The 26,397-nt window shown below is 33.4% G+C and overlaps 3 protein-coding genes and 1 pseudogene across 3 annotated transcripts; 1 reads left to right on the forward strand and 3 right to left on the reverse strand.

Annotated features, from left to right (window-relative positions):
* Positions 1–428: 428 nt before the first annotated feature.
* On the reverse strand, positions 429–1,792 carry LOC124839924 (heavy metal-associated isoprenylated plant protein 22-like). The gene is made up of 3 exons (XM_047315867.2): positions 1,604–1,792; positions 1,440–1,515; positions 429–861 (listed from the first exon to the last, which is right to left on the reverse strand). Exons 1-3 carry the CDS (start codon positions 1,676–1,678, stop codon positions 569–571), a joined length of 444 nt encoding a protein of 147 aa, XP_047171823.1. The 5' UTR covers positions 1,679–1,792; the 3' UTR covers positions 429–568.
* Positions 1,793–7,169: 5,377 nt separating this feature from the next.
* LOC124839922 (beta-glucuronosyltransferase GlcAT14A-like) lies at positions 7,170–12,072 on the forward strand. The gene is made up of 4 exons (XM_047315862.2): positions 7,170–8,005; positions 10,767–10,842; positions 10,946–11,061; positions 11,148–12,072. The coding sequence occupies exons 1-4, from the start codon at positions 7,522–7,524 to the stop codon at positions 11,687–11,689; spliced, it is 1,218 nt and encodes a 405-aa protein (XP_047171818.1). The 5' UTR covers positions 7,170–7,521; the 3' UTR covers positions 11,690–12,072.
* A 142-nt stretch (positions 12,073–12,214) lies between these two features.
* On the reverse strand, positions 12,215–14,484 carry LOC124839917 (uncharacterized). Its single transcript, XM_088109694.1, has 2 exons — positions 14,446–14,484; positions 12,215–14,135 (listed from the first exon to the last, which is right to left on the reverse strand). The coding sequence occupies exons 1-2, from the start codon at positions 14,482–14,484 to the stop codon at positions 13,344–13,346; spliced, it is 831 nt and encodes a 276-aa protein (XP_087965820.1). The 3' UTR covers positions 12,215–13,343.
* Positions 14,485–24,867: 10,383 nt separating this feature from the next.
* Positions 24,868–26,069, reverse strand: LOC124839926 (histone H4-like; annotated as a pseudogene).
* Between the last annotated feature and the right edge of the window lie 328 nt (positions 26,070–26,397).

The following is a 26,397-nucleotide window of genomic DNA, read 5'->3' on the forward strand; positions in this document are numbered from 1 at the left end:
ATCTTACTAACTACTTTTATAAAATTAAATTATATTTTAAGTCAATTTTTTAATATGATACGAGAATCATAAATTAAAATTTATTCTAAGTTATTTATTAAGTTCATTATTTCACATTCATATTGCTGTTGAATTACTTGGTATTAAGTCTCATATATTTCTTATTAGTATTAAATCTCACATTTTTCTAAATTGATTTTAAAAGATTAAATTAAATTTAAAATTATTTTTTTAACATAAAATAAAAATAATAAGTATCATGTAAAATTAGTTTATATATATATATATATAATTTTGAAATGGTGTGGGATACTTCAAACTTTATTAGCTGGTATGGTTGATATGTTTTTGAGGCCCAGGGAATTTTATTCTGGAATTGACTCGTAGTGCAACTGTGAATGATTGTGTTCATCACCTACTCTTCAAGGTGGAAGCAAATACACTTTACCCATTGCCAATATGAAAGTCTTGTATCACAATAACAAAGTTGGTGCCTAGGCATGTTTTACATCTGGAAATCTAGTTCTTACAGCATTTGATCCAAAATTGTTATGAAGTTGAAAATGGTTTACATGATTGAGCATGCATTGGGGTTTTCATCACTGAAGAGAGAGGTAAGTTTTTCATCGAGTGAGTTTGGAGCAGGTAGTGCTTGTGCAGAGTTTTTCACATGACCTGATGGAGCCTTTTTGTCATATGCCTGTGCCACATAAGGGTAAGCCACCAAGTTGTAAGGAATGTAGGGCCAAAAATCTGCTCTTTTTCCTGTGCTCTGAACCTTCTTTAACACCCTCTTTCTCTCCACATAACCTGTTACTGTTATCTTGCTTTGCTTTCTGTTCACTTCCACTTGCTTCACACCTGCAATATTCTTTTTATCTTTTTTACTTCACCTCTCAAAAACTTATCTTTTCACCGTTACATCATAAGAAGAATATTTTATAAGTAAATTTTGTCCTAAATTTTAATATATTTTATCTTTTAAACTTAAAAAATAATAAATATAATCCTTTTTTTACATATTAAATTGCAGGGCAACCACTGTTAGGTTTACCTGCAGGTTGCATTTATTATTCCACCTTGTGATCATGAACAGCTGAGAAACAAGAAAAGACTGAAAAACAAAAACATAGAAGTTTGGTTTTGTTGTTTCTGAGGAGAGCCTGAGATCATTATTAAAAGACCTACTCTTTGAACTGCATTAAATTACTGTCCTATATATATATATCAGACAAAGTCATGCTATCAGGAGATGAAAGCATGATAAAGCAAACAAAGTGCTATATATGTTAGACAATTTTGCTTATTTTTGATGAAAAATATGTCAGAGATGAAAGAATTCAAGTAGTTTACTATTTTTTTATTTAAAAAAAAATAACAAAATAGTTTGGTTTAGTATTCCATTTCTTGCTCTAAAGAATGACCAAATTGTTGTTCACCTTTCATGTGGGCGACAGAGTTTCTAACTCTTCTTTCACAGCCATCACAGTCCATTTTCACTTTGATTTCTACAGTCTGCAAGAGAAATCAGAAACATGAAAATCATAAAGGCACACCCCGAAATATACATACATATATATAACAATAAAAATATAGTGCAAACCTGCATTGGCTTGCGTTTCTTTCCGGTGGAAGGTGCTACTGAGAAAAATTCTGAAATATAGTCAAGAACTCCCATGGCTTTGGTTCTGTCAACAAAGAAGAAAAAATAGTCCTAAGAGAGGGGTTGAAGGAGAAGAAGGGATTCTATGTTGTTGTGAAGGACCAGCTTTTGGGTGGTGGCAGATTATAGCAAAGGGTTCCCTTATATAGAGAACAAAGGTGTGTGCACAAATATGCTGAAATTTAATGCATCAAATAATGCACACATAATAAGACTATAATGTTGCCCCCACAAATAAAATTCAGGATTATCTGTGTGGAGTGATTCTCCCTACCTCACTTCCTTCCTCCTACTTTTTTACCCTTCATTTAATAAAAAGTCAAACTTAATTAAAGAATTAATGTCTAATCTCTTAACCGCACTTCGAAGTGTGCAAACTAGTGGCCTCGAAGTGCGTTTTCTCTGTAACCGCACTTTGAAGTGCGTTGTTTATATGGTTTTTATGTTAACTGCACTTCGAAGTGCGAAAATGTGGTTTTTATTTTTTGATTTTATTTTTTAACCGCATTTTTTTAACAGCATTTTAACTACATATATAATAATTAAATTATTATAAATAAATCCAAAATAATATTTAACATACAGATAATAATTATTATTTAATTCAATAAACAATTTAATAATTATTTCAATTTCATAAAAAATTAAAATACTTAAATAAAATTAAATACATAATAAATAATATATTATGAAAATTAAATTTATTGAAAAATAACAAATTCAACAAAATTTAACAAAAGAAAAAAACTAATTCAAAAAAATAATTGGATTCTCCGTGCCGCATTTCGAACTGCGGTGAGTGGGTTCGTGAATCTGCGGTTTGTCTTTGCCGCAGTTCGAAATGCGGTTTCCCTGACCGCACTTCCAACTGCGGTTTCCCTGTGCAACTCCAACAAACGCTCTCCGACGAATACGAACTAACCTCCGGCACCCAACCAAGCACATGCATAGAACCGCAAAGAAAGCAGATGGAAGGTACTAACCTGGACGCCAGAAAAATGGAAGGTACTGGTACACGGCAGAGAGAAGAATAGCAGAATGAGGGAGAGAAAAAGAATGAGAACTGATTTGGAAGGGGGGTGTAGGGTTTGAGTTTGAGATGTTTGAGATGCGGCATATTGTCTTTGTGTGAAAAGACGAAGGGTATCCTCAGAATTAAAATATGTTTTGGAGGTGCAGGACGAAGCCGGTGAGGTGCAGGGAGAATCGCTCATCTGTGTGCCAATTTGAGTTAATGATCTCATTTTAATGTTTGAACAAGTTTATTATGTACTTTACCATGGTAAATTTATTTACTTTTTTTCTAAATCAAAATAATCTCAGGAGATCATTTTCATTTTACTTCTTTTCAATCGAATAATTTTATTTTCATATATTTTCTTCATTTCTTTGTTTAATTATTTTTTACTTCTTTCCTTGTTTTTTTTACTAAACATACCATAAAATACCAAATTAACCGGTAATACAAAAAGACTGGTCAAATGAACTCTTGACAAAAATTGACACCAAACCTTTCATTTCGTATATTATATAATTATCAAGAAATATAAGAAAGCTATAAAATAAAAAGGTCACATTACACAAAATATTATATTTGTGAAGGTTGGAATTGTAAATTTTCACGTCTCACATTAAATTTTTTATAATTAAAATAATCATCAAAATTACATGCAAATATTTAGAATTTGACATTTAAAAGTAACAATAATTTAAAAATGGTGAGATTCAATAAATTTTAATATTAAAAGCTTTTAAAATAAATAATTTTGTTATGGATGAGTTTCATTATTTTAAAATACACCATATCTTTAAAAATCACTTTTTTAAAATTTTCTGACTTCTCTTTAAGAGCTCTTTATCTTTGTTCGTCTGATTGAAGAACCGAGATTGTAGAATTGATCTTTATGACTAGCTCTCCAATTTGGACTAATCAGTTTCTTCATTTGTGTAAGTTGAGTTTTAGTCCATTTTTTCAATTTTTTTATGTATAAGTCTCTACTCATCAGTGATTCTAATGGTGTGTTCTGATTGTGCTTGTGTTGTTCCTAGGTATAGATAGAACATCTTGTGACATCTTGTGAACTGGAAGAGATAGGACATACTCTTCGTATATTCAAAGATCTTTATTTAAATACTATCGCGAAAGCAAAAATCACAAACATAAACGATGTTCTTATAAACATGAAAACTCCAAACGTAAATTTTAAAGTAATCACCAAGTCTGAAATTAAATTTGAATATAAATACAGCAAATCCCCAAAGTAATTATTTCTCTTTCTCTCGTCAAGCTACTGCAAACCAGCGTCATGCAACCTCATCTACTCTCGTACAAGTATGATCATCGCAGGTGGAAACCACAGCCACAAAATGCAAGTGTGAATAACCAAAAAAACATTATAGCATATAACATGATATAATAATATTAAACACAGACTATAACAAGTCATAACATCACATCTCAACACAGAAATTGTATTACAACCAAACCGTTCATAAACCAATGTCTTTTCCTTGCACTTTGTCGTACCAACCTGTTTCGCAAAATAGGACGATTCGAGTTATCCTTTATCGTAACTTCAAACCTATCTCTCTGACTTCTCAAGGACTAACGAGTAAAAACACTTATACTACATGCACCGGTGAACTATATTCAACACGAGTCGAAGTTATTGGACGAGACATCCAACCCTTTCGTTTTCTCATGCAGGAGGAAGAGTGACACTCGAATCTCTGTCTCCACGTGAGACCAAAACTCCTTATCACATCGCAATACGAAAAACTCTCACATCCGATGAAAATACAAGGAAATTACGTAGCTTATATTTACATAACAATTCCATACACATTTTCAATAACATGCATTACTCAACCAATCACTAGGTTTAAACACAAATCTCATTAGTTTCTTTAATTTACCAAAACTCATAATTAATCTTAACAAAATCTCACAAGTGGACCCCACATGGTCCACCAATACTCTTAAAACCACCCTACACGTACCAAATTACGTAGCACATCCCTCAAGCCCAATTTTCATTTTAAAAAAACAAAACCTACCCTCTTTAAGACACGGGTCCACAAATAAATTGGTTTTAATAAAAAGGTATGTATCAAAGAGACCCAAAACAGGGCACACCTCTCATTCTCAAACTTGTCAGGTTTTTGGTCGACCTCCATACACAAGCTGACCAAGACGTCTATCTCGATCTTCACTTTGGTCACTTTCATTTGAGGATTCATTTTAACATCTTTTTTCGATCCCTTTCAATTGACACACCTTCAGGTGTTTGCTCATTCAATTTTTGGCCTGGTCGACCAATCTTCACCTTGGTCACGTTCACTTCCTTCTACAGTAGGCAATTTCAAGAGAAGACAAGGATATGCCCAAACTAACAACACCCAACAAAAGTCTCTTATAGTTGACAACACATAATTGAACCTGCCTATGTTGACAGTCTAGCATAAAGTTTTCTTCAAGTCAACAACACAAGATGGAAGGGTTATTCTTACATCACGACTTTCGAGCAAGCCCGACCGAATAACCAATTTACAAGCAAGCTTGGTCGAGTGATCAGTTTACAAGCAAAGCTCAATCGAATGGTCAAACGACATATGAGCTTGATTGAAAGCCAATCCTCCTACATGCTCGGCTGAAGGGCCAAATGATATATGAGCTTGGCCGAATGGCCTATCCACCAACAAGCTCGACCAAAGTGCCAAATGATATATGAGTTTAGCCGAATGGCCAATCCACCTACAAACTGTACAAAGTCGGCAATGTTTGATCGAATGGCCAATCCACCAGTCTAAATCAAATTTCTGAGACTGAAGGGGCTTATGTAGATACCCGACCCAAATATGCAAGTGGCGCGATCCAACAAGGGTCCATTATTAAAATCTCAAAAATTTTATTATATCCTTTAAAAAAACCATTAAATGTTTTTTAATAGTTTGTCTCTAACAAACATATGTCTTTTATTATATCCTTATTTAAACCACATAAATGATATAGGACTTTGAGACCCTATAAATACGTATGCATTTTCATCAGAAAAGGATAATAAAACTCATACTTAGTGTTTTATATGTAAAGATCTCACTCTCTTAACTTGAGCAAAAGTCTTTTTACAGGTAGATTTTTTCCTCTTTTTCAACCTTTAAGAGTATATGTTTGGATTCTCCAATCCAATCAATTCCTATCATCTCTCTAAAGACCATACTCCAAATTTCGATAAGAGCAATAAATTTCTATATTAAAGCTCTCCATTTTCAACTCCATACTTTTTTTCTCTAGGTCTGTCAACTCATTCAAGATTATATAACAACACATTATTTTATTAAATACAACCAATCACCTAGAAATCACCTCTTTCCTCTTTTGAGTCGAACAAATTAAGACCAAAGCGAAAAACTGACAATCCTTTCATACAAACTTTCCAAATACAAAAGATATATCTTCTAAAGTACAATAGTATAACTTCAGTTCAAAATTTTGTTAATTCTAATAATTTTGAAAGGAAATTGCATCCTCGTAATTAAAAAGCTTGGATTATTGTGTATATTGATACACATTTTTATAGTAATCTAATCATTTTAAGTGGTATAATCCATCTCATAGGTCATACAAATGCTCCAAAAATCCTTTTAAAATCAAATAATTTTATTCTATTCTGTATAAGCCCCTTCTCAAGAAAAAGTGTTATAATGTTTGTCAAAAGTCGTGTGTTAAAATTTGTTATTAAATTTTAGTATTAATGTCTTGATGAATAAGAAAATAGTATTAGTGTCACTTTAAGATGATATATTAACAATAAATTAAAATTATTTAACCTTGAAAAAATGACAAATTAAACATGTAAAAAGAACTTTATAAATATTAAAATCACTTATTCACAAAAATTATGAGAATTTTTTTACTAATAACACTAAAAGTAATTAAATTAATAAAATAAATAAATAAAATGTAAATCATTAATATAATAAAAAAATATGTTAAAAACTTCTCTAATAAACCTTAAACACACAAGAAAACAATCAATAGTGAAAAAGAGATGTAACAAGATTCTTTAGAAGATGTTAGCTTTTTCTAAGTTGAAGCATTTTTTTTGTTTTAAAATTAAATTATATACTTATTTTCTATCTTGTTTTAATATTTTTTGTTTTTGTTTTTCGTAAATGACATGTAAATCTATGACTTTTTATTAAAAAACCCACGCTAGATATAAAATAATTATATAAGTAAGTATAAATTTTAATTTATAAATAAAATTCATGAAATTAAGTTAAACTTAAAATTTTTAACATAATATTGAATTAGCATATTATTGGTATAGTTTTACCTCGTATCAAATCATTGGATTCGGTTTAGTTTCATGCGCCGTTAGTTAAAAATAATGTTTTATATGATTTTTATAAAATGTAAAGATAAATGTGTAATTTAGTTTAATAACAAACAAAATTTTTAAAAATATTTAAAAGTAAAGAAACATGCTTAACCCGATTTTGTAATAATGGTTGAGATCGAAACTGAAGAAAGAAATAGAAGCGAAGGAGGCAAAGAACCGCTGATCTCCCCCTCCATTTTTGACCCCAACAACATCACATCAAATCAAACCTGAGAAAAAACCCTAATCCTCAGGCCTCTTTTCATACACAGAAATCGTGACAGAGAGAACACAACACTTGCAATTTTCCCTTTTTCATGCACATTGATGAAAGAGGCACAAGATCCTCACTGACCCATTAACCCCAACAATCTCAAACCCCAGAATTCGGCCAAAGTCCTTTCTTTCTGAACTCACCCATATGCTCCAACACCACACACTTCCCATTTTCAGCACTACCATTTATTACCATTAATGGGTGTTGAGAAAAAATGGCTCTTCACCCTCTTCTCTGCAGCATTCCTCTCCCTCTCCATTCTCATGTTCTCTTCCTTCTCTTGCTTCACCTCTCCTATGCCCTTTCCCTCTATTGTTCTCCATGGTCCTCACCACCCTCCTGCTTTTGCCTACTTCATATCCGGTGGCAACAAGGACGGTGACCGGATCTTCCGGTTGCTGCTGGCAGTTTATCACCCCAGAAACCGCTACCTGCTCCACCTTGGAATGGATGCCAGGGATGAGGAGAGGCAGAAGCTTGGCGCCGCTGCTATGTCGGTGCCGGCGATTCGGGCCTTCCGGAACGTGGATGTGGTGGGGAAGGCTGACTATGTGACCTACTTGGGGTCATCCAATGTGGCTGTCACTCTGAGGGCTGCTTCTGTGATGATGAAACTTGATGGGGGGTGGAACTGGTTTGTGACTTTGAGTGCGCGGGATTATCCCCTTGTCACCCAGGATGGTAATGCCAATACGGTAATTTCTGTTTTGCATCATGGGTTTGTTTGCTCTGTGGAGTTGCTTGTTTTGGGAGTGAACTGTTGTGTTTGTTCTTGTCTGTTAGTGGCATGATGATTTTGAACATTGGAAAGTTTGTGTGGACGGTTTGCTGGTCTTTCGTTTTGGTCTTAATTTTTTTGGACTCAGGCGAAAAGAGGTGATTTCTAGGTGATTGGTTGTACTTAATAAAATAATGTGTTGTTATATAACCTTGCATGAGTTGAGAGGACCCGAAGAAAGGGGAAAGAAGTTTGGAGTTGAAAACGGAGAGGTTTAATATAGAGGGAACACAAATAGTGAGAGGAGTGTGGAGGTTGAGTTAGTAGCAACATGTGTTCAAGGCCGGTTTGGGGATTGGGGATTTGGGGTTCAAGGGTGTTTGGAGTGGAGGATGTGAAATGATCCTCTTGTTAGAGATTAGTAATGTATTTTGAGGTTGCTACATATTTGTAAAACACTTCCCTCGGTGCACCTAATGAACTCGGCTGACCAATTTAACAAAGCTGAAGTTCTTGGTGTGGTTTGATTCCTTGTACTTGGGAATGTTTTAGGTTATTTTATGCCTGTGATTGCTGTTTATCTTGTTTGATAACACCTTTCACACTCCACAATAATAGAATGATTTGGACTGGCATGTTTGACTAAATGCTTTGATGTAGATGAAGAGATTGGTTGTGAGTTGAATGTGTAATGTGTTCCATGAACACTTGATATCTGTTTTTTGTTGCTTTAATCTCACAAGCAAGAAAATCATATCTTCCATTTGTATGGTATTTTAATTAGTTCATGATTTAACATAGAAACATTAATCTTTGTCATAGTGATTTAATAAAAAATAGAGGGGAGATGGGGTTTCTAATTTTGTGTGATATATCTAGGCTTCCCTACAAAGTTGAACCCACACTAAAACTCTAAGGTTGTCATGCAACTCATGAATATGGGTAACATAACACTTGGAAGAGTCCAAAAGAATCAAAGAAAAAGCGAAGACATCAGACCATCAGGTTGGTGAGCTCACAAGGGAGTAAATGATGGATACTATCAAATGGGATCTTACTAGTTGAGTTATTAATAACACTACTATAGGCATACTCAGCAGTATGCATTACTTTATAACAATCACATATTATCCTCTTAGCAAGACAAGACAACCAATTAGATCACCTTGACCACACAGTTAACAACCGTAGTTTGAGTAGCAATAATTTGTTACCAAACAAAAGAGAATTTCATCTAGGTGCAACACAACTTCCCTTGGATTTCCAGAAATAATTCATAAACTTCATCCTTCTTACATGATAGAATAAGGCAATCTGTGAAGACACCCAATCTCTTTTAGGGGAAACTTTCAATATATGACGTTGATGAAACATAACACAAACATGAACCATGCATGGAACAAAAAACAGACCCGAACACGGACCCTGGATGCAAAACAAACCTAGGGCTACTTTGTGCCTGTTCTATAAGCTTTAGGAGCAACCCACCAATAGCTAAAAAACTAGAAGAGCTTAAAATCCACCATGGTCACTAGTGCACAAACTTGTTTCTAGTGATGGATTTGCCCAGACACATAGATGGCAAAGAAAAGAAGGGAAAGCATGAAAAACAAAATGTAAAATGGCTAGAAAACCCGAAGAACAAAATCAAATTCCCATTTCCTACTTTCTTTGCATGCATGGGAAGATTTGCAGGGAATCGTATATATAATGTGTGTGAGATAATATTTTTATTAATTTAAATAATTCAAATTTTGGTACTTTATGAAATAATTTATTTTAATATTGCTATTTTATATACATTTTTTTATTTACTAAAAGTTTATAATAAATGTTTTATTTTAATATTATTATTATTATTATAAAATATGACCTTTTATTTATTCAGATTTCATGATTTTATTTTAATTAAAATTCATGTTAATTTAGTTTATATTTTCATCTAATTATTTTTAAATCATCTTTCAATTTTAATTCATACCCATTCATTATATTACCAAATTAATTTAATTTGTTATTTTATCTCATCAATCAAATTAATTAGAAACTTTTCACTGATTTCTCTTCTCTTTCCATCAATCCAAACAACATCACTTATACAAATGTCCAGACTTATAGAAGCCTTTGTTAGGTGTGGCCGGGTGCAAGGCATACCTCAGCTATCTTGAGCATGTTCAAGCCAATAGAAAATACTTTTTATTTAGACATAGGAATGGAGTGCTTGTCGCCCGAGTGTTAGTGTTCATGCTAAAGACTTACTACACAAGGAAGGGATGAGCAATCTTAGAAAATGTTGTTATCTGGCTGGGGAATCTCAAAACCTCTTTACTGGCTATACTTATCTGGCCTGGCGTAACCCTGTTCGTAAACAAACTTAGATATACAGCTGATGTAAAAACATGTAATGGTTTTATTGTTCCAAATCAAGAACATTTCCTGTCATTATTTTATTTCATCTTACAGGTGAATAAATGCTGTATATGACTGCAATATTTTGAACTTTATTCACTGAATAATGCTGTGCTATGTTTCTTTTTAAGGACATCATCTTACAGGTGAATAAATGCTGTATATGACTGCAATATTTTGAACTTTATTCACTGAATAATGCTGTGCTATGTTTCTTTTTAAGGACAACTCATTGATGATATTCTCAGTTATCAATATATCTATCTTTCTGCAGAATTTCCAACTTTCTAATCCATAATGTTATGTCTGTATCAGATCTGGCCCACGTTTTCTCTTCTGTTCAGAGGGACCTCAACTTCATTGATCACACGAGTGACCTTGGATGGAAAGAGTAATGAGAACTACTGATAATTTTAGCTTCTTCATTGTGATACTGCGTTATTCTACATTTTAAGCTCTGGGTCATATATTTTTGTATTTTTTGACCCATGCAGAAAAGACAGATTCCAGCCTATTGTAGTTGACCCAGGACTATATTTAGCTAGGAGAAGTCAAATTTTTCATGCTACACAGAAGCGGGATACACCTGATGCATTCAACCTTTTCACAGGCAAATCTATTCTTTCATACAATGTCTAAGAAACTCAATCTATGGACTTTGACAAATGAATGTTGAATTCTTTCCTTTCCTAGCAGGTTCCCCATGGGTCATCTTGAGCCGATCCTTCTTGGAGTTTTGCATCTTTGGTTGGGATAATTTACCTCGAACACTCCTGATGTATTTTACAAACGTCAAGTTATCCCAAGAAGGTTATTTTCACTCAGTCATTTGCAATGCACCGGAATTCAAGAACACAACAGTAAATGCTGACTTACGATATATGATCTGGGACAATCCTCCGAAGATGGAGCCGCTCTTCCTTAATGTATCTGTTTATGACCAGATGGCAGAAAGTGGTGCTGCTTTTGCTAGACAATTTGAAGTAGGTGACCCAGTTTTGGACATGATTGATAGAAAGATACTTAAGCGTGGGAGTAATCATGCTGTGCCAGGTGCATGGTGCTCAGGCCGGAGGAGCTGGTGGGTGGATCCATGCTCACAATGGGGTGAGGATGTCAATATTCTGAAGCCAGGTCCTCAGGCTAAGAAGCTCGAGGATTCTGTTTCGAGCCTTCTTGATGACTGGAGCTCACACACGAATCAGTGTCTTACTGCCAATGAAGAGACACAAGACTAGAAATATCTTTGGAATGGTATGCATTATTGTGCACCTCGTTTCATTGACCAGTTGAAGCTGCTATTAATGGGGCACATTCTTTGATCACCAATGCAATTCAATTTTTAAGGAGGGGGTTGATGAGGCTCTCGTGGCAGTTATTGGGAGTCTGGTACAGAGTTGTGGCGGGGAAGGGAGTATGTTAGAGATTTGGGGTCTTGATATTTCCAGTGGATCCTCTGATGTCTTCATCCCATTTGATCGATGATGAGAGCTTGCAGCCCCTGCTTCCAATATTATCTTATTGTATGTACTGTATGCTTTTCACCCTCTTTGGGATTTTAGACTTTTAGAACAGAAATTTCATTCTTTATAGGATATGCTTGTCATTTTCCACGCTCTCACTCATTTCCCTAGCACCACTTGATATTTTGGATACATTTGCTTTGGACCACGGTTACGATCAAAGACATTTTTATGAATATGGAGGGAGAAACACGGACTCTGCTTACAACTCACCCCAAAATATCGAAAGTCCAGTAAACTTGCATTGAACTGTTGCTATTATGTTGAATCTTCATTTCTAGCTCTTGATCAAATTTCAAAATTGTGACATGTAAGATCGTACAGAAAGCCTACCCGTTTCCTCCATTTTTTGTCCATGTTCTTTGATTCCACATGTAAGGGAATGACTATTACACTCAAGTGTTTATTACACTCCCAAACCCAACTAAATAACTTACAGTGTTTTGATACCAGATGTTTTGACGTGCGTATATTTACGGGATCATTAGAAGTTAAGGAGATCCTACACCCGTAAGACTTCAATTTATGTGGAACCATGCAATATATTGTTGTCCAAGGCTTTTGATATGCGACTCTAAAAATTGATAGACTGATGAAACAGGTTGACACCTAAGGTCAACTGAAACATTTTGTGAGATCAATGCATGCTCACTGTTTGTCATTATTGTTTGAATTTGTGTACAGTGAAGCAAACAAAATTTGGAACTGTGGAATATGGATAATTTAAGACTAGTAGCTAGAGAAGAGTGTGTGTGTTTTTCATTGTTAACAGAAGCTCCATTTCATAAAGTTCATATCTGCAGTAAGAGAAGAACATTCAATTCTTGCCAAGTTCCCTTTCATGAAATATCAAATGCACCAGTATTTTTCTATCCAAAGAATTCACCTAAACTCAGTCGTTGTTGCAAGCAAGCTAACAAAAGAATGCGCGACCCCTTTGTGCCTTTGTTCATTATACCATGTAGTAAGTTCCTGAATCTATATCATTATGTAGTAATTGCATCATCTTCCGGTAATCCCTTAACTAAAAGTATACATTCTCTAAAACCATTCGGAAACTAACCTTATAGTTATAGACAACAAAATTGAATTTGGCTCTTATTCAAATATTACTAGTAACAAGCACAATGAACATGTAAATTAATTCACTGCTATATTGTGACAGAAGCACGTTCAATTCAATTCATGTATAAGTCCCATTTCATGCAGCACTAGTATACTTTTCTTCTCCAAATAAACTCACCAAGACCAATGTTGTGTCAGCTAGAAAACACGTAGTAAAAAAAAAAGAAAAAAAGAAAACATAACAAAGAACAATTCAAGACCGAATTATATAAAACTACAAGAACAAACACCACAGAACACACAGCTAATGAAAAACAGAGAAGTGGTAATGCCCTGCAGAATTTCCCTCACCGTGGCGGTTGTCATCATCAAACTCGGGAGAATGAGAAGACACTTCATGTTCATCGTAATCTTGTGCATCCGTAACCCAATACGTGTCGTGCTTTGCATGGTGATGTTGTTTCACATTGTGACGCGAAAAAACGTGTTGAACGCCATGGACCACGAGGCAGTCACCGCGAAACATGTCGGGAAAAACGACCTGCACACCATTGAGCAACAAAGTGTGAGTCTTGGACACGGTGACATTGAGAGAAAACCCTTTCTCGTAGGTCCCAATCAAGGTTCCGTCCCTGAGCTCTGCAAGTTCGCGCCAGACGATCTTGCAGGGGACGAGGTGGTGGCGAAGAAGCGCAGAGAGATGGGTGAGGTTGTGCGCGGCGTGACTCAGCGCCTTGTCAAGTGGGGCGAAGAGGGTGAGTTTACAGCGGTTGCAGGCGAAGGGAAGCTGGAGGTCGAGGAGGGAGGCGACGAGGGAGAAGCGGTGGGATCGGAGGAGGCGGGCAGCGCGGGAGAGGTGGTTGTGGGGAGAAGGGGCGCAGATGGTGGGAGGGTTTGGTTTTGGACGGGGGTGTGGGGGTGTGAGGTGGAAGCGTGGGTCGAAGAAGTTGGTGGTGGGGAAGATGGTGAGGTTGGGGTGATGGAAGACGCGGGAGGGGACGAGGGTGACGTTGTTGATGGAGATGGTGATGTTCGAAGGCGGCGTCGGTGGGGGCGAATATGATGAGGGAGTGGTGTGGTTGGAGGGTTTGGGAGGCTAGTTCGAGGTGCAGGGCCATGCATTGGAAGCCCGAGGAGGAGAGGAACTCCACGGCGTCAAGGAGGGTGGTGGAGGTGGTGGAGGCGGTGGAGGAGAAAGGGAGGAGAATGAGGAGGAGAAGAGAGAGTGAGGAAGGAGGTGGTGGGAGAAGCCATTGCTCCTTACCCAAGGAATTGTGAGCCAAGAAAGGAAAGGATGGCAGGGTTAGTTTTATTTTTGGCGGGAAATGTCGTTAGTTATGTAAGATATTGGGATTTAGTTAGCTTTTTTTTTTCATCAAACCTTTGGACTAAGTAGGGGGTGATACTCCCTCCACCACCACAACTTGCTTCCTCCACCATCCCATTTCTCTTTTACCCTTTTCTTTATTTTTTAATTCCTATTTTACCCTTATTAAAATTTTAGGGTTAATATTATTTAAAATCTCACTTACATTCATTCTCTTTATCATTCTTTCCTCTTTCTCTTTATTATTTTTCCCAGGTTGTCTCTTGCGTTCCACTATCTTTGGGTTGTCTTTCATGTTCCACTTCTTCTTCTCTTTTATAGAATTGTAACGTGAGAGTGTGGTGGACTTTGTGTTTAGTAAGATTGAAAGTGGGAAAAGCAATTCATCTTCAATCGTGACTGTGGTGGTACTTCAAAGTGCTGGTTCAAAGGCGTGAGAGGGCGTGAAGGTGCGTAATAAAACCCTAAAATATAAATAGTATAATCTTTAAACGAATGTGAGCATCCGTCAACGGATGTCAACATCCGTTTAAGGAAAAACGGATCCGTTTTTCCTTAAACGGATGTTGACATCAGTTTTCCCTTAAACGGATGTTGACATCCGTTTTCCCTTAAACGGATGTTGACATCCGTTTTCCCGGCTCACATCCGTTTTCTCGGCTCACATCCGTTTTCCCTTAAACGGATGCTCACATCCGTTTTCCCTTAAACGGATGCTCACATCCGTTTAAAGATTACGATTTTTATTTTATAGTTTTTTTCTATTAATTTTGAAGATATTTAAATAATATAATTTTTATTTTTTGATATATTATTTTTGAATATATTTTGATGTATTTTAATAATGTATTTTTGAGGATCTTTATTCTTATTAGTATATATTTAGATTTTTTTTTATTTTGCACGTTATATATAGTTAGGGTTTTTGTATAATATATATTTTTATATATGACTTTTTGTATTCTTTAATAATTTTATAATTATATAAAAAGTTATTTATTAGTTTAATTATAAAAGTAAATAATTAGGATTAAAAAGGAAAAAGGTTATTTTTGTAATTATAAAAGGTTAGTTTTGTAATTCAAAAAATATGTAATAGAATTAGGGAGGTGGAGGGAGAAAATGTGGTGGTGGAGGGAGTAACAACCCTATGTAGGTGTAAGATTGGGTTAGTTTTGGTCACATGGCCCAACTCATGTTTTGTAGTTCGGTAATTCTTCCTGCACTTCCAAATTCTTTTTCTTGCACTTCCAAGTACAAGTACTGGATATACACCCCTAAGTAAATGAGTTTGATAATTCAGTAAATGAGATTGGTCAACTGCACCAACTTCGAACAACCTTCTTTCGATTTTATACACTCTGTATTCCCAAAATTCTTTGAAAGCTTTGTTTCTTCTTTGGTGTGTGGTCCATTCTACTTCCATGGCTTCCATTTTCATTTGGTGGTCCTTCTTCTTTGTTTCTTCTCTCTCGTGGTGAACCTTCTTTTTTGTTCCTTCTTTCTCGTGGTGGACCATTGTGTGGGAGGTGTTCTTCATTGATGGTTGGTCGTGCTTTGGTGGTTTATGGTGTTGAATTCACTTCGTTGAACAAGGTGTACTGTTTTTATATTTGGATTTTCAACGATTTTTGAATTTTATTGAAGGAAATCAAAATACCTTTCAACGAATTTCAAAATATCTTGGATCCTTCAATTTCGAACGAATTTTCGGATATTTTGATTTTAATTTTTAATTTTTAGTATTTATTTATAATTTTAATTATTTTGGTATTTTTATATGCGTGTATTTTTTTTAAGTTTTATTTTTCTTAATGCATATTAGATAGATTTTAATTATTTTATTTTGGTGTTTTATTATTTAGAATTTATTTAAAATTTGTTATATATTTTTTAATAAAGTTGTAGATTATAATGAATAATGTTAGATAATCATGAGTGAATATTTTGTGATTATATAAAATGGAAGAATATTCATATGATATAGATTCTCAACTAAATTCTAATTTCATATCAAAATTTTCTTCTTTTATATATGTAGTGGCAGAGGGAGATCTAACAAATAATTTTACCACAAATGAAATTTTTTTCTCTTGTAATGCTTTGATTGAATGGGTCATAAGGGTTGCATATCATTTAGGGTTTATCGTGATTAGTAAGATGTAAAAGAAGTGAAAAGTATAAGAAATACAAGCCTAATGTTCAACCTAGTATATACGACACTCGAAAATTTGAGTGTCCTTTTAAGTTAAGGGGCAAGTCATCTTCTAATGACGACGAATGAATATTGAAGGTCATTTATGGATATCACAATCACAATTTGGCAGAAAGTTTAGTGGGTCACCCTTTTGGTGGGAGGTTAAATGAAGTTTAGTGGGTCAAGTTGACTTTATCCAAAGGTTGTTGTACATGAACAAAGGGAAAGCACAATAATCAAGACCAAAAGCTTAGTCTAACGAAAATTTTTCCAAAAAGCCTATAAATGCAAGAGCTTTCAAATAAGAAAAAAAGAGAGGATAGCAAGAGAAAAACTTACAACGAAATATTCATCTTGAGAAGTGTTCAAAAAGAAAAGAAAGAGCCCAAGAAAAAGAATACATCTGAGCAGAAAAAGAGAAGAAGAGAAAAGAGAAGAAAAGAAATACTCTCGAACTTCATTATTATATCGCTTACTGTTTGTAAGAAAGAGAGAAAGAGAAAAGATAGAAACATCTGCGAGTGTTTAGACTTAATTGTATTATAATTACATCCTCTCTATGAGAATAATAGTTTGAACGACTCGTTGATTGCAATTCTGAAGAGAATTAAAATACTTGTTAAACTCAGTTGAGTTAAAGGAAATCTAGGTAAGGTTGTTTAGTACCAGAAGTGGTGTGAATACTCATCCAGTCTAGGGTAATAGGAGATTATTCGTTGACTGAGGATACCAGGAGTGGTGAGAATACTCATACAGTTTAGGGTAATAAGAGGTTATTGACTGAGAAGACCAGAAGTGGTGCAAATACTCAGTGTAATCTTGTGAAGATTATAGTGGAACCCTCTACGAAGGAGGCTGGACGTAGCTCAGTTGGAGTGAACCAGTATAAAATATCTGTGCAATTACTTCCTCTCTTGCCGAAACGCTTCTCTAACAAAACCTGCAATTGAGCTTTTATTTCTAAACACACGAACTTTCTAAGCTAAATGATTACTATTAAACAAAGTAAGTCCTATAAACCCTATAGTGTACATTATGAATAGTACAAAAAAAGTATTTCTTGAAACAATCGTTTATTAGGTAGAGCGTCTAAACATTTAAAAGAAAATCATAAAGCTTTACAACGTGCTATATTAGAAGGGTTTCGAAAAGAATTTTTTTCATTAACACTATTCAACCCCCACTCCCCTTCTAGTGTTTTTCAAGTACTTCAGCCATGACATTGTTTGTCATGTTCCTTAGAGTCACCATAGGGTTTTGTTGGTTGTTGAATACTCGGTCTTACAGTGTGCATCAAAATGTTTCGAGGTATAGGATCAAGGTCAATGGTCCAATGCCTAGTAGATTGCTAAATGGTCAAAAGTAGTCTTCAACTCCAAGTCCTCTTGTAGTCGTTCGTCCAGACCGTTCGAAGGGTACCTGCAGAAGGCACTCCAATGTCAAAGTTAACTCAACGTTTGACAGTTCAAATATTAATGGCACAGTAAATGCATAACACATACCTTCTTACCTCAAACCTATATATATAGATTTTGAAGTGGTATTTTGACCGACCCAATTGTTAGTAATCACACTTTACCTTTAAGTTGTTCAGCATTAAAGTTAATCACCTGAAACATTAACCGATCGATCCAACTTCTCTATCATCTAGTCCTGATGAAAGTTTGTTTGTGTGTTTCAACAATAATTAACCGCCTGATCTATAACTGACCGGATGGTTATACGATATAGTACCTACTTGCTCATTTTGAACACCTAGATTCATGGATTTGAAATATATAATTATGCCTCTTTAACCAAATCCTTAACAAATACTTTTCCAACATAGACTTGGAGAGCAAACGAAGACTTGACTTTAGAATACTACTTCATATTCTTCCACGTAGACCAAAAGACACAGTCTTCAACTTGACTATATAAAAAAGAAGGATGAAATTTTATTAATATAACTTATGCTAAATTATACTAAATTTTATACAATTTGATTTTTTGGCTTAGTTAAAATTTAGATATTTTTAACTATGTACTTATTAGAAAATTTTGTTATATTAAGTGCTTAAAATATTTATTTTATTTAACTATCCTTTTCTTGCAATTAGGTGAATGACGAGTTAGAAAGAAAATTAAAAAGTGAAAAATATGAGTTAAAATAATTAAATTAAAATAAGAAATGTTTTATTTCAATATAATAATTCTAAAACGTAAATATTTTATTTTGCATTAATAAGTCACATGTACAATTATCTCTTATATGAAAATAGTAATATCCTTTTGTGAAAATTGTTATTAACTATTGTAATTCTTTTTCTGTTTCATTAAAAAAATATGAAAAAGAAGTGAAGCAGTTCTACTTATGGTTGAAAAAAGGGCATCTATTTTATATATATAAATATATATTACTTTTGGCTTTGGAAATTTGGAAGCTATTGTAAATAATTGAATTTCGTCCGATTCCACGACCCCAGTCTTTAAATATAATAAACTATTTACTGAAATTATTTAACTCAGGAACTAGAGATGTGTACACAAGTAAAATCTTTGCAAAACTAATCGTTCTTCATTGACTTGGAAAATTCGAAGTTATAGATGCAACTCATAATTGATCAATCATTTAACTAACAAATGATTAAAATTTTAGAATATTTATTCGTACTAAGTAAAATATTAACCTGAGCTTTCAAATGACAAAGAGGGTTTATTTTAAATGTACAACCTTGTATAAATTATTCGCATTATTGTCAACCACCAAAAATTATTTACTTTTCTTTTAATTAATTAAGAATGACATTTTGTCAACATCTATCACGTTACAAAGTCAAGTCATGCTTTTAAATTTTAATAATTTCGATCAAACGACAAGTCACCATCCTTAATTCAGGCTTTGTTTTGTACGGGTGAAAGATACAATAATAAACCAATATGAAATAGATATTTTCACACAAATATTTTTATGCATTAAAATATTGTTAAAAAGTCTATATTAACTTATTATTGTTCTAAGAAAATGAAAAGAAACTTGGTTTAAAATAATAAAAAATTATAGGTAACACGTGTTTGTATAGAAGATTTTATAATTTTTAAAACATTTAAATATATTAAATTTGAATTGATTTTATTTCAAACTATTTTATTTTTCAAATTAGATAAAAAGAAATTTAAATTTAGTAAATTTTAATATTAAAGTTCAATTACCATTAAATTCGAAAAATTATTTAAATAGTAAATGGTTGTTAAAATTAAGAAAATATCAATATCTATAATCTTTTGGAATAGACGGGCTAGTTAAGACTAAAAGGTCGAGATGGGTTGACCTAGGTCGAACGTTAAGACAGATCGGTCTAAGTCAAAGATCGAGACGAACCTACTCATATCAAAGATTGGGATAGGTCGACTCAAACCGAAAGTGAAAACAAACTGGTCTGGGATGAAAATCGAGACGTGTCGGTCCAAACAATAGGACGAAAAGGAGTGGATAGATCCAAAGTTGAGACTACTTATCCAAAACTAAAGGTTGAGATGAATTGCCTCATATTAAGACTTTTTCATAATAATCATTCATTTTGATAGATTGAGCCGGGTTACTTTCACGTCACCAAGTTCATTTACTTTTTCACTTAATTTTCATATATGTTAAGACTTTCACAAGTTATAATGGGTCCTAGAATATTAGAGAAAGTTGGATTCATGAAATAACCACATATACTCTTATAAATTTTAAAATATCTCATAATAATCTATATTAAAAAAAAGCTTTTTTTAAATATATATATTTGAATTAATATATATATTTGAATGGCTTGATGTATAAGTTTGTATGATTTGTTTGCATGGTTTTAACCTAACTTCTAATGTTTTTGTATATATATTTTTTATTTTTATACTTCTAATGTTTTGTATTTCATTTTTCATTTTTATGGTACAGTAATATTGTACACATGAGATATAAATACGATTATACGATGAGTCAACGTCGGTATTTATAGTGAAGTAAACATTATTTAAAAAAAACTTATTCATAAATTAAATTGTAATATTATCCTTGTGTAACTTTAAAATTATTTACGTTTTTACTTTCTAATTTGAATTTATGAAAACTTTTTCTCTGTTGTTTTTCGTTGCCTACATATGTGTGTTTGCTCTCTCTCTCTTATTATAAAAAATAATGATAATAACTATTATATGTATTAAAATAAATGTAAATAATTTAAACAATTTCATTGTAGATATGTACGCACTGTTAGTTATTTTAATTTTAAAAAATATCTAAGTTAAAAAATGAATGATAATTATTTAAAAGGTAAAGTTAGTAAGGATTATATATATCAAAAGTAAGAATTCATTTATTTTGCTAATGTTATAATTATAATTATAATTATATATGTGTGTGTAGACGTACATATTAAAAATAAAGATGGGAATAATTATTTATTTATCTATTTTAACTTTCATGAAGTTCTTTGAGTTTAAAAAAATAATTATCCAGAAAATTTAACTTCCAGAAAGTAGTAGATGGAGAGAATGAATTCGTCACTGAAGAAGAATATGAATTTGTAAGATCGAAGCACTTCCTATAAATTGTGAAATTATCATGGAAGATAGAACATATATACACATCAATTGCCAAATGATCTTAGAAAATTCAATGTTCACCAAGCGATAATCATAAATTTATTTGAACACAGTCCCTCGTCATGAACATTTTGACGTGCACACGACGAAACCAAACTTTATCATTTGCTGTTGAAAGGAAATAATGATAAGAAATATATGAATAAATTACTTTGAACAGGAGTCACTGCGGAACTTCTTCCTGAGATACTTGTACCAAATTCCGACCAATAGAATAAGTCCGACCACGCCAACAGAAACTCCGATGATGATGCCAAAGGTCGATGTGGACGATGAAGACGAGTCCAAATCATCATCGGATGATGCGAAAAACGACGTGGGTGGTGGAAATGTTGGGAAAGATGGTGTCCATGGATTCGAAGGAATGGACGGAGGTGGAAGATATGACATTTATGCAGTGATGTTTCTTTGAATTTCTTTATGAAACTTTTGGGAAGTTTCTTTGAAACGAAAACTCTCTATCTCTCTATTTTGTTTAGTATTACGAGTCAAGGAGAGGAAATAGTTTTATAGGCAGAATGCAAGTGAGACAAGCATTACATTCAACTTTTTTACTCTTAATAGGTTTATTTTAATGGTACAACTAGAGGGTGGGTGTAACAGAAACTTAGTAAATTTTCCATGGAGTGATGTTTGGAGGTATTGTCTTTTGTTTGTTTGTGAGTCTTCTTAAATTTATTAAGATTTTTTTTTCAAGTTTATACAATACTATTTATATAATAAAATTATACTTGACATTGAGAGTTTTTTAATATATATTTAAAAAAAAACTTCATATAATATAATTTTATTTTACTTCTAACATAGAATCTTCAACATATTCCTTATATCAAAACTTCATATCAACTACATTTTCAACATTAACTGCACATTTTTTTAGAGCCTTTAAGTCTACATACTTGTACAGTTTTTACTTTTTAAAATTATGATTCGATTTTAAAACATACGAAACATATATATATATATATAAAGATGCAGTGACAATTTTAAAATTTTTATAAACTTATAATTTTCGGTTGCAAAAAATTGAAATCATACACATGTTTGACTTTGGTTCCCTAGTCATCGAGCTATAAATGTGTAAAGTTTTTTAATTGTTATTACTTCTTTTAATTATTTCACCATGGCACATAGTTATAGGCTTTGGTCTTTGCACAACCAAAGACATACATATGTTTTGCTCTACAAAACAATGATTGAAAGGTTGATTAAAATTTCAAAATTGTTACTAAACTCAAACGTTAAAGCTTCAATTGTTATATAGTCAAAGTTTAAAGGTTTAACAAAATTTCAAAATTATTATTAAACTTAGAGGTTTAGACTTTAAGTTTTAGTGGAACTAAGACTTATTATAGGTGCTTTAGTTTTTTTAATGATCGAAGCTTACAAGGATTAATTTTTGCAAAATTATATATATATATATATATATATATATATATATATATATATATATATATATCTTAAAATTCATAAATATTTGTCAATTGTATATTGTATTGATATTTATGTGCATATTTGATTATGATTGATGATCACTTTTTGTGTAACTTGAAGATCAATGCAAAATACTGACAAATTTTTTTTGAAATTTAAAATATATTGTTTGAAATTGATATGTATCAATAAATTAAAAAATTTCTTTTCTAAGATATGATCACACCATGAATATAAAAGTGAGGTAATAATTCAATTAAAAATGATTAAAATTGTGTAAAAAAATTTCAATATATATACACACGAATCAAGATTAATCATAAAATAAAACAATTATTTGAAAAAAAGATTACATTAAAACAATGATTATATTAATAACTATTATTGTTATCATGTTATGATGACAACTAAAACATCAACCATTGTATCATAAATATGAGTTTTAGTTCGTTTTATGATAACCATTTGTTTCAGTTTAAGGGGTGGAGATTAAGTCTACTTCTCCAAACTCCAAGCTCGGGTCAAAGTTCTTTCTTCACTTCAGGCTAGTGGTCGTTCGGTCGAACCAAGGTGTTACTTGCAAAAGGTACTCCGATGCTAAAGTCGGTGAATGTATGATAATGTTGACAATAAATGCGTAATCAATGTAACCAACTACCTGAATATCATAAACTTGTATTTATAGATTTCCGGACGAGTTTCTGATTAGTGTTGACCTAATTACGGTCCAAACAGTAATGATCTAGCTTATGATTAATATAACTGTCTGTAACACTAATTTTGTATTTTAGTCCGACTGTTCAGTTTCCCAACCAACTCACATGGGATCGTGGGCTGGTTGACCACCCAGTTCTTGAGTTGACCACACGGTCATACTATACACCAATTAATGATCAACACAATAAATCCATCGGTGAAGAATTTTAACTCATCATTGATTTCTTCATGAATTAATGACATGCATTAATCACAACTAAAAAAGTGTCCTTATTGATTTTTTTCAATTGCCATCACATAGACTCCATGTACATATGCATGTTTTAGGAAAATAAAAGAGTTAGGCTATTTATTATGTCATTAAAAATTGAGAAATAAAGTTAAGAAAAGTATATTAAAGTTATATTTTACGTACTAAATCACGTTTGCTTTTACTTTCAACTCTTACAATAGTTATCACTAGTGTATAACATCCTTTTTATATAAGTTAAAAATTATTTTATATATCGATTTTACGATGGGTATAAAAGTATAAAGTATAGAAAGTATTAATTTTTTATACTGGTTTCAAAACTGGTATAGAAAGTAAAATGTTTATCATTAGATCTATTTCAGAGTTGATCTAAGTTGGTTCCAAATCAGGCTAATAGTTTTGCATTTTTTATATGGTGGGTTGCGTCTTTGGTTGAGCATGAATGAACACTGACGAAGTGTTGTTGCGTTGTGTGCATCTGGTTATGAACGATGATGGCGTGCAGATCTCACAAAGGTTAGATTTCACGAGTAGTGCACTCGTGGTGGCTACATTGTTCTAGTGTGGTGGATATATATCTTTTTCAACGAAGCTGTGGTGATTTCAATGGAGATGCGTAGTTGTTCTGGAGCATGCTTCGATTTATGTTTTAGAGTTCGAGTGACCGTGTTGTTAGAGGTGCTACTTCACGATGTTCCATGGTGATGCACGGTGGTTGTGCGCTGACCTGCTAATGAGAATCTTAGAATTATGTCATAAGGATTTCAAAAGTTGAAGGGTTTGAGTGTAACCTTGTGTTTATAAATAAAATAATAAAAAATTCTTTCTATATCAGTTTTAATTGGACCGATATAGAAAGTTTTCTTATTCATTACAAAAAAACCACCTATTCACTTTCTATACCAATTATTTACAAAAATGTCATTGCATCTACTTTCTATACATATTATAAATACAACTGGTTTAAAAAGTGATATCTTATTTACACTTATGTCACTACGCCATTTGTTATATATGATGGATTATAATTAGGTTTAATGTTTCGATAGATTCTTATTTTCGTCAAGAATTTTAAATAAGTCCCCTTCTTTTTCGGCGTCTCAATTGGGTCCTTATTTTGTGAAAATTACATCAATTAGACCCTTACTGTTAAATTGGACCTAACGACGTTAATATATACTTGACGTGGTACGTATATTTTTAATTGACGTGGCTAAAGGACGTGGATTTGGGTAATTTTAAGATTAAAAAATTGAGAAAAAAATTGGGATCCTTCTTTACAGCATCATCATCTTAAGCAATTTCATCTTCAACAATTTAAAAGAACAACACAAGGATTTCAAGAGAGTAAGTAACACCTATGTTACAACACAATTTCAAAGAAAAGGAAATCATCAAAGCATTGGATCAGCCTCCAAAACCATAGAGAGTCCTTCCTTGTCTCTTCAGCGCATACACCACGTCCATGGCCGTAACAATCTTCCTCGTAGCGTGCTCGGTATAGGTCACAGCGTCACGAATCACATTCTCTAGGAATATCTTCAGCACTCATCTGGTCTCTTCATAGATCAATCCGTTGATCCTCTTCACACCACCTCTTCTCGCCAATCATTGAATCACCGGTTTCGTCATTACCTAAATGTTGTCCCGAAGAACTTTCCTGTGCCTCTTCGCACTTCCCTTGCCCAATCCCTTTCCTCCCTTACCACGACCAGACATTTTCTCAACAGTTTTCGCACTCAAAGAGATCTACTTTGAGGATTTAGGGTTTTCTGCTAGTCTGAATTGGAACTAGAACGGGACTCTAGAGAAGGATTTCGATCGAACTAGAAAATTTAGGGTTTTGTTTTGATTTAAGATTTCAAATGATTTTTCGGAGGGAGATATACAGGTATTTATTGAAGGTGCTTCCAAGTTTTGAGTTTTCATCTTTGTCGTTGGATGGAGAATTGATCGACGATTCATATTTGCGATTCGTGCACTACAAATCCTTGGGATCCTTGTCTTCTTCAACGCATCACCACTGCACACCTCCATCACCTTCGCCAAGCTCAAAGCTGCAAACCACAAAATCAGAAAGAGCTCATCCTAAACCCTAATCGCGATAAATCCTAGTTCGCGAAACGCCACCATCGACCTACTGTCAGTCGCGAGCCTCCATGGTCACCATGCCGCCACCCAAACACCATTGAAGCCTCCAAGGAAACCCTACAACTAAAAAAAACCACAGAGCCATCAGAGAGTCATCTCTGTGCCTTCAAATCGCAAAATGAGAGACCCTTGGCATCCACTATTGGCCGCTGTGAATGAATGGGCGAAACCCTGATTCAAAAAACATCTTTCCCGATCTGCAGAATAAGCAGTGGTGCAATGGAGATGAACAGCGCGAGAGTTTCTATGCTTTGTGATTTATGTGTGTGTGACAAAGAGGGTGGCAGTGCGGAGGAGATGACGACAATGCCATGGTGGTTGCCAATTTCTTTTGAAAAAAAAAATAAAAAAGACATGTCAGAATATAATGAATTCCACGTCATTTAAAAACCAAGATGACAATGCCATATCAACTTAACAATAACACCGTTAGGCCCAATTTAACGGTAGGGATGTGTTTGTTTTAATTTTTCAAAAATAAAGACCCAATTGAGACGCCGAAAAAAAAGAGAGACCTGTTTGAGATTCTGGACGAAAATAAGGACCAACCTTAAACCTTATAATTAATATAAATAATAAGTACAAAAAGTATTTTTTTAATAGTATATTATCAATTGCATATTGCATTAGATACACTTCAATTTTCGTTG

This window comes from Vigna umbellata, chromosome 3 (genome assembly GCF_029865625.1).
Source record: "Vigna umbellata cultivar VRB3 chromosome 3, Vumbellata_1.0, whole genome shotgun sequence".
NCBI classification, from domain to species: Eukaryota; Viridiplantae; Streptophyta; class Magnoliopsida; order Fabales; family Fabaceae; genus Vigna; species Vigna umbellata.

What these genes read in the sequence shown, in the direction of transcription:
- LOC124839924 (XM_047315867.2), bottom strand. Translation starts at nt 1,678, where the DNA reads ATGGGAGTTCTTGACTATATTTCAGAATTTTTCTCAGTAGCACCTTCC. An exon ending in AGAAACGCAAGCCAATGCAG is followed by an intron (nt 1,516 to 1,603) that starts GTTTGCACTATA and finishes TTTCTCTTGCAG; the next exon opens with ACTGTAGAAATCAAAGTGAA. An exon ending in CTCTGTCGCCCACATGAAAG is followed by an intron (nt 862 to 1,439) that starts GTGAACAACAAT and finishes AGAATATTGCAG; the next exon opens with GTGTGAAGCAAGTGGAAGTG.
- LOC124839922 (XM_047315862.2), top strand. Translation starts at nt 7,522, where the DNA reads ATGGGTGTTGAGAAAAAATGGCTCTTCACCCTCTTCTCTGCAGCATTC. An exon ending in AGTGACCTTGGATGGAAAGA is followed by an intron (nt 10,843 to 10,945) that starts GTAATGAGAACT and finishes TGACCCATGCAG; the next exon opens with AAAAGACAGATTCCAGCCTA. An exon ending in TGCATTCAACCTTTTCACAG is followed by an intron (nt 11,062 to 11,147) that starts GCAAATCTATTC and finishes CTTTCCTAGCAG; the next exon opens with GTTCCCCATGGGTCATCTTG.
- LOC124839917 (XM_088109694.1), bottom strand. Translation starts at nt 14,484, where the DNA reads ATGGGATGGTGGAGGAAGCAAGTTGTGGTGGTGGAGGGA. An exon ending in AAGTTGTGGTGGTGGAGGGA is followed by an intron (nt 14,136 to 14,445) that starts GTATCACCCCCT and finishes ACCTCGAACTAG; the next exon opens with CCTCCCAAACCCTCCAACCA.